General features: G+C 38.1%; 1 protein-coding gene across 1 annotated transcript; it reads left to right on the plus strand.

Moving 5' to 3' along the window:
- Nucleotides 1-731: 731 nt before the first annotated feature.
- On the plus strand, nucleotides 732-2,066 carry TCIM (transcriptional and immune response regulator). The gene has a single exon (XM_006086255.3). The coding sequence runs from the start codon at nucleotides 799-801 to the stop codon at nucleotides 1,117-1,119; it is 321 nt and encodes a 106-aa protein (XP_006086317.1). The 5' UTR covers nucleotides 732-798; the 3' UTR covers nucleotides 1,120-2,066.
- The last annotated feature ends 6,929 nt before the right edge of the window (nucleotides 2,067-8,995 follow it).

An 8,995-nucleotide genomic window follows, 5' to 3' on the forward strand; every position in this document is an offset into this window, starting at 1 on the left:
AAAAAAGTCAAATCATTCCTTTTGAGTACTGTATACATAAAGCACCTGTTACCTTTCCCACTTGTTTAAAGTAGACATATTGTTGATATATATACAAACCTAAGGGATATTGTCTATTATTATTAATTTACACTTTTCTTCAGTGAGTACAGTCTCTGAAAGGTCACAGCTCCAGGCAAGTGTCCTGTCAGCGCTTTGTAGGTAAACTCCCATTCTGCAATCGGACCTTTTTATTCCAAATGGATGTCCTTAATTGTTAAGCTATCTTTGAGCAGCTTAGGAGTGGCCCTGGATAGAGGTGTCCAAAGGCCACAGATGTTTGGAGTACACTTTCATAACGTCTCTGGGAATGCTTCTGCTAACACTTTCCTGTGTTAGCAGAACTTTTGTTTCGGTTGTTAGGAAAGATTTTGAGAGCTTAAGGCACCCAGGTTTGTGTCTTATCTTTGCACTTTCCTGGTTTCAGCAATTTTTCTTTTTTTTTTTTTTTAAGAAGAGCCCACGTCTCTTAATCCTATTGACACAGATGAGGTAAAAAACAACAACAACAAAACATCCGCCACTTCCACGCCCCATCCGGGGAACACAGCTTTCGGAAACATTTTGCACAAGAACTGGATATTGGCAACTCAACTGTTAAACCTGCCTGTGATTATTCTTCCTTGAGATCACTCTGATGTCACCAGTGTAATTTGAGCCTGGAGCTTTTGTTCATGCTTTAAATAGCAGTGCTGGAATGAGTTTGCTACAGACTCTCTGGAGAGCCTGGGCGCTGAGTTCCCGAAGATCCTCCCATCTATGAGAGCAAAGCCAAGCAACCAAGCCGGCACCATGTCCTCCTCACTGCGAGTCAGCCCGTCCATCCACGGCTACCACTTCGACACAGCCTCACGCAAGAAAGCCGTGGGCAACATCTTTGAAAACATCGACGAAGAATCACTACAGAGGCTCTTCAAAAACTCTGGGGACAAGAAAGCAGAGGAGAGAGCCAAGATCATTTTGGCCATAGATCAAGATCTGGAGGAGAAAACCCGGGCCCTGATGGCCCTGAAGAAGAGGACCAAAGACAAGCTTTTCCAGTTTCTGAAACTGCGGAAATATTCCATCAAAGTCCACTGAGGAGCCGAGAATGGATAAGGACGTGATCCACGAATGGACATTGAAAGACCAAGTGAGTTTGTGAGACGCTAACACGCAGCGCTGTGTTGCTCCTTGCAAGCTTCGCCTCCGCCAGGACTCCGGAGGCTGGAAAGGAACAGAGCAAACTGGTGACAGGACTCCAACCACTTTCACGCCTGTGCTGTGACAGTGGAGAACGAGCCGCCTTCAGCAAGGACTGGAAAACTCTCCTGGCCCAAAAGGACTGATGCTGGTGTCAGGAGAGGTCTGGACAGATGTAAGGAGAGATGAAACTGAAGAAAACAGATGGCTGAGGAAGAACTGCAGCCAGGGTCTCTTTGTCAGGCCCTAGGACTTAAATTCCACCTGAACTTTTTGTTTGTTTGTTTCCTTAAGCAAACTGGGCAAGGGGAAAGAGGAGGGAGGGGGGAGAGGGAAGGGAGAATAGGGAGAGAGAGAGTTTCATGCTACAATTGTTTACTGAATTTTTTATTTGAATTCTCAAGATGTTTCCAAGCTTCAATGTGGCCTATTGGTATAGATTTTTAGAGATCAGTAAGTGATTATTTATTTGCATTTATTACAGTGCCTGAAAAGTACGCCACATGGGTGTAAGTGCAAAGTCAAGGAGCTGCAGTACCTTCAGCAGCTCAGCAAAACCATACGCCACCTTCTGGTTTATAGAAGTTTTTATGCATTTCAGAGTGGTTGCACAAAAGTTGGAATAATGGGCCCTTCAGAAATTCCAAGTACTGTGAAAAAATGTATATTTTTTTTATCTTCTAACTAATGCTAAACTATAATCTAATTAAATGTCTTACAGTTACTGCATTGAGCATTAGGAAGTGAATATGGTATACTAAATAGTTTATAAAGATGCTATAGTTTCTATAATTTATTATATATGACAAATGATATGCAACCATAATAAATTATTATAAACTTGACTGCCCTTGGTCTGTGTTGATTGGAATCAAAATACAAAATAAGATGGTAAATTATTACTACAATCTTCTAGAAACTATTATCAACTTTTCTAAGGATTTTACTCTTAAGGATTAAAAGATGCTATTAGGCTAGCTTTACATTAGTTGCCAAACTTTTTCAAGCCAAATTCTTACATCAAATATTCAGAAAGTTTCTTGCCCACTTTAAAGTATAAGGTACAGACATAGAAATGTATGGATGAACTTATTAATATTGCTGTTTATGTCTCCATTGAGCGTGAGTTCTAAAAGGCTTTTCTCTCCCATATTTTTTAAAATTTCTCCTCTGTGGCTACAGTAACTCAGTACATTTGTACATTTATTTCTCCCAAAACAGTATATTTTGAGGTTAGAGTCTGAATTATGATGAAGACTCTGTGGGATATCAATGTTTATTTAATATAAACCAATATGGGAATAACATTACAGTCTTTTTTTTAGTTCCTCATAAAATTATAATAAAATACTTCTAAGAAGACATACATCCATGCCTACTGCACTTTCCTATCAGACAGAAATAAAAATTCCTCAGAAATTAAGTGTTTCAGGAACATCTATAAAGATGTTTGAAACTGCTGATCATAGAAAAAAAAACAACACAAAAACTGAATGCTCTAAAATCTTTTGAGAGAGTTACAAGTCAGGATTTTAAACAACACATTTTTTAAAAGGAGACTAAGTGGTCAAATCTATTTTCAAAAGTTAATTGATTTGTTCACTGAAGATAATATAAAATCACTCAATTAAGAAGGAAATGCTTTACATGAGAACATCTATGAAAAGCACAAATTAATATAAGCAGCATGTGTGTGTGTGCTCGCGTACACACATTTTCTGGGAGGAATATTTCTAATTTCTATCAGATTTTCAAAGACAACCATGGTCCCAAAATAAATTAAGAAAAAAAGAGGAAGAGCTTTCAAAGATAGGAGTCTCAGCAGGTGATGGTGTCTTGGGAGTAACAAAATGAAGGCTGCTCTATGACCCTCTGTCCCCATTCTTGCTAACAGAGCTCATTTAATGATCTCACCCAAAGTCTTCTTCTCAGGTGCCAAGAATAAACTTCCCACTTCTGATTAGGGCCTCTCCATGACACATTTTCTCTATCCATGGGATCCCCAAAAGACACTGATAAATCACCAGGGAAGAAATCTTAGCAACTTTCTCCTCCAGAATACCTATTATACTCCATGCTTCCAGTGAAAGTGTTTAACCTTTTTTTTCAGACTTTAAACACATCTTAGATGCTGAACATAGTGCAAAGTTTCAATTTATTTTACATACTCATAACTATATACTCTGCCCATTTTCAATAGAGTGCAATATAAATCTTACCCACTTTTCATATTAGCATGTACTAACTTACTTTTCTTGCTGTCAACCATCATTATTTTCTGATTGCAAAGCCATCACATGGTAAATGAATTAAAAAGCAACTGGGATATGACCCACAATATTGTGGATAATAATAACTGTTCCGGGAGGTTATTACACAAACATGCTATCTGTCCCTTCATGCTGAACATAAGTTGGAATCAATGTGATTGCACAAGGAAGGTTTTTAACTGCATAATATTTTTATCATTTAACAGGAGGTCAAAGTAAACATCACTAGAACAGGTAGGATTAATTCAGTTTAGAAACCCTTCTGTGGCACGGGGATGGCCAAATATATCTCAAGGTATCTCACTGTAATAGAAGAAATATAAGCAGCAAAGATGACATGGCTCATTAATAACATTTGTATCATTAGGATCATAATAACAACTTTTATTGAGTGCTTACAATTTATCAGACAATTTCCCAAGTTGTTTGCATGCATTAAATCATTGATTAGTATCATGCCTTAAAGGCAGGTGTGTGCATGCATGTGCAAATGTATAAGGTGTAATGAACCTGAAGCACAGAGAGATGACGTAACATGCTGAACAGCACACAGCTAATGAGGCCAGGACTCAAATCCAGGAAGGCTTGCTCCAAAGCCTGGACTCCTAGCCACTAGTTTAGACTGCTTCTCGAGGAGAAACTACACTTCTCTTTTTCCTTTGAAAATGACAATTGCTTATATGCTAGTAAGACAGAAAGACAGGAAGGCCATGGCCTATGAGAAAATCACTTTCATCTGATCTGTGTCTGCTTGTCTGTTTTTTGTCACTTGTGTTACGGGGGGGAAGTTTCTGAGTTTAGTCATTTCAATTGTATCAAGGGTTTCTTCTATGTTAAACCCTTGTAACCCTTTCAAGTCTGCAGTTAAAATAATACCTGGGTTAATACCTTGGAGCAGAAGACCCCATCTAAGTTCGCTTCCAGTGGTCAGTCAAACGCTGTGGGTCTCCGTTTGCTCATTGGGAGAAATCAGAAACTATAGATTCATTATTTTATTTCACTCAATGTTTGGCTCCTCAGTTTACCTCCCTGGTCCACAGAAAAGGAGGGTTTGCATCTGTAGGAATCTCCAATAGATGGGAATTACTGGGAAAGGGGCCCAGGACCATGCCTGCCTACTATTTTTCCCACTATCAGAGGGCAATCAAGGATGCAATTGATGTGCCCTTGGCTAGCCTTACTAATAAACAAATGATCAGGCCATGGTTAAGCAATTGTGTGGTCTTCCAGGGTTCCCCAACTACCCTTCCATGTGGCAGGAATTTCTCTTGAATAAAACAAAAGCCTAACTTAAAAGTTTTGATTACTAATGATGGCTGCTGAAGGCAGAATGTGAGGGAATGACTTTCTGTGGATCCACCTATGATTTTTAATAGCCTGCATCTGTTTTGGTGTGTGCCCATGGTAAGGCCACCTGTTAACCTAACTACCTCTTTCACATGCAAGCAATGACTGTCACTGAGAAAATCTCCACTGTGAGTGAAAACCATAATCGCCTGTGGCATTTTTAAAGATGCTGATTCCTTTCTCTGTCTGACTTATTCCACTTAGTATAATACCCTCTACATTCATCCACATTGTCACAAGTGGTAAGATTTCACTCTTTCTTAAGGGCCAAATAATATTCCTTTGTATAGCTATATACCACCTTTTCTTTATCTATTCATCTTTTTTTTTTATTGGAGCATTCAATCTACCTACATTTAAACTAATTTGTATTGATTGGTAAGTAATTATTGCCATTTTTAATTGTTTTGATTGTTTTTCTTTCTGTGTTCCCTTCTTATTCCCTTGCTCTCTTATCTTATAGGTTGTGACTTTCTGTTTCACGTTTGGATTCCTTTCCTTTCTGTGTATTTCTTGTATATCTCTTGTAGATTTTTGGTTTGTGGTTACCATGTGCTTCATATATACCCAAAACAATAAGATTTCACTTATATGCTAAATCTGAAAAACAAAATAAACAAACAAACAAAACAGAAACAAACTCATAGATACAGAAAACAAACTGATGCTTGCCAGATGGGAAGGGTATTAAGGGGCTGGATGAAAAAGGAGAAGGGATTAGAAGTACAAATTGGTAGCTACAAAATAGTCATAGAGATGTAAAGTACAGCTTAAGGAATATAGTCAATAATAGTGTAATAACTGTATATAGTATCAGAAGGGTGCAAGACGTATGAGGGGATCACTTCATACATTATGTAAATGTTTAACCACTATGCCATACATGTGAAACTAATACAATATTGAATAATTTTTTTAAAATGTATTTTTATTGATTTCAGAGAGGAAGGGAGAGAGATAGAGAGTTAGAAACATCGATCAGCTGCCTCCTGCACATCTCCCACTGGTGCACACGCCCTACTGGGGATCGAGCCCACAACCAGGCATATGCCCTTTCAGTCCGCAGGCCGACGCTCTATCCACTGAACCAAACCGGTTTCGGCAATATTGAATAATTTTAAAATGAAATACATAATTTTAAAATTAAATACATAAATAAATATCTTTTTAAAATAATAAAAATATAGATTCCTGGTTCCAAACTCTTTGAACATTGGGCTAAGCTGCACAGTTAACTGTGAAGAGCACTGGATATTGGGAACCATTCCTTATGTTACAGTTGCACCTTCTGTTGATGGCACTCAATGTGAGGCTAAAAAGATTTTGATTTTGTGCCATTAGCTAGAGTTTTTCTTACCATATTAATTCTGACATTAATTGAAAATCATATCCCCAAAAGGACATATTTTGAGGAGAATATAATTTTTCTTGTATTTTAATAATTATAGTATGTGGAGATTAATCCCTGCACTTAATTATTCAGAATTTCTGGGGCTGGTCACCTGCCACCTCTGTTCTATAACCACTCCTCAGGTGATTTTGCTGTAAAGTCAGATTGAGAACCAGTGACCTAGAATCAAAGTCACAAACTGTGACCAGTGTGAGGACATGGCTCAGTTTAAACCACTCATGCCTCCTCAGGCACATCGCAGGCCTCAATACATTTTTGACTAAACAAAATGTTAACCCAAGATGCGATTAGCACCTCATCCTGGAATGTGTTATTCCTATTATCTCTCATTCAAATAATATCATTATATTAACTTTGCTCATAAATTTTATCTGTTCTAAGAAATCTTATCTGATCAACATTAGCTTGACTCCCATAAGCCACATAGTCTTAGCAAATTAAATATATTTTTCAAGTAAATGGAAAGCCTTTCTTCCAACTAAATATATCTACCACTTGCCTGCTATCCTGGATAATTCATTTATTAATCCAGACAAGTAATTCTTTCAGAGGTAGTCTTTTAAAAAGCAAGCCTTAGCACTCATCACAAATAATCACTTATATAATTAGCACTTAATAAAACAAATTTCTTCCTAACAGCAAATATCTTCCACTGAGAAAATGTGGTTTTACTCTTAAAGCAGAACAGAAAGATTGAAACCAAGGATAAGGGGGCACTTGAATTGGGTAAAGGCAAAAACAAGCGAAGGTGGTAGTGGCCTGAGGAAAAACATCTGCTCCCCCAGGTTTCTTAGCACTGGTCTTGGCTGTTAGATAGCTACATAGTTGGCTGTGCTGTGTGGTAGATGGTAGAAGGATAAACAGGGCAGTGCGCAGGGAATTAGAAGAACTGGCTTAATCCTGTCTCAGCCATTTACTAGTAAATGTGCACATTTTGAATAAATAATATCTTTCAGTCTTCCTTTATCATCTATAAAATAAGGATAATCATGCCTCCTATCTTAAGTTGTTAGGACTGCCATGACAAACTACCACAGGCTAGTTGGCTTAATCCACAGAAATGTATTTGCTCACAGTTCTAGAGACTAGACGTGAAAGCCCGAGATGTCGGCAAGCTGGTTTCTTCTGGAGCATCTTTCTTTGCCTTGAAGGAGATTGTATTTTCTCTGTGATTTCACAGGGTCTTCTTTCTCTGCGTTTAATCTCTTTGTCTTATAAGGACACCAGTCTTTTAGATTAGGGCCCACCCTAATGACCTTATTTTCCCTCAATTGTTTCACTGAAGACTATTTCTCCAAATACTGTCACATACTAGGGCCCTGGGGGTTAGGATTTTAGCATATGAATTTAGAGGGGGCACAATTCCGCTCATAACATCTTCACACTTATTTCTCTTGATTATTGTAAGCCTGAAATAAGGTAATGTTTTGGAAAAGATCCGAAGTTAAGTACCTACAAGGTTTAGATTCTTGAAGACTGGGATGCTGCTTTGCTAATGCTAGAACATTACAAAGCCTCTAGCACTGAGCTAAATGTGGGGTAGGTACTTCGTAGGTGTTTCTTGACTATGAACACACACACTTCTCATAAATATAAGGTATCTTTTTGATATATTAATTTATTAATCTCTGAAATCAACATGTGATCATCTGCATCCTTTTTGTCTCCTCAGCCTCTCAATGGAGGGCTCAGTGGACAGTGGCCCATTAGTGCTAAATGACTAAACCAAGGCAGGAGCCACAGTTCCTGTTGGAAGAGTCATGCCAGGAAGGTGTCCTGCCATAGTGCATTTCTGCCACTAAGCACTTTGTTTGTCATTACACACGAATGACTGCAACATGTGCAGTGGAATTGAACAAGTTCTCTGAACATCTGTGAACAGAGTTGCTGATAGCTTCTAATTTTGTTGTTCTTGACATAATTTTTGTATCTCTGGTTATGGATCTAAGACAGAAAAGTATTGTTTTCTTTCATTCTCCTTCCAGCTTCAGAGTCATAGTATAACCAGTCACTGCCAGAGCTTTCATGCAGATGAGTGTGAAGAAGGGAGGGACTGGTTGTGGGAAGGTTTAAAAACTCTAAGTGCTATTACAACTGAAAAAGAAAGGCTGTGCTGATCACCAGAGCAATTCTACACATCTTATGTCATCTAGCAAGAATTTCAGAAAGAATGGCACAGGCTTAGAGTCCCGTAATCTGTGCTGGAGAAGCGTGGGAGCCTTTGTGGAACAAAGCCTTCCAGCATGTGCTTAGGAACCAAATGCCTTTGCCTGTTTTCTGATTTCAGTCGGAAAAGACAAACAACTAAATGTGTATCATACCAACAATCAAGACCATATTAATGTGATGTTGGATAATCATTTAATTAAATAAGTTGACTAAAATACGTCAGCCAAGCAAGAGTAGGATAATATGTAGGCAAAATAACAATCTGAGCTTCTCATTTTGAAGTTTAAATTGATCGTATCACATTAAATAGGTATGAACCGACTAATATGGTCTTTTTATTCCACATACATTTGGATGTTGAAAATATCGCATTGTCACCTTTCTTATGGGGTCAAAAGGGCTTGTGATTCTTCCAAGATTTTCTAGCCTGGCATGTGGATTCTTCATTATCCTAAAAAGATGTCAGGACGAGATTCCTACATCCAATTGGTTACACTATTTCACACTATTTCAGTGAACCTTTATTCTTTTGTAGCTTTTTCTTATTGTTTTTAAACTGACACAAGATACTGAACAG

Source organism: Myotis lucifugus, unplaced genomic scaffold, assembly GCF_000147115.1.
Source record: "Myotis lucifugus unplaced genomic scaffold, Myoluc2.0 scaffold_26, whole genome shotgun sequence".
In the NCBI taxonomy this organism is placed as follows: domain Eukaryota; kingdom Metazoa; phylum Chordata; class Mammalia; order Chiroptera; family Vespertilionidae; genus Myotis; species Myotis lucifugus.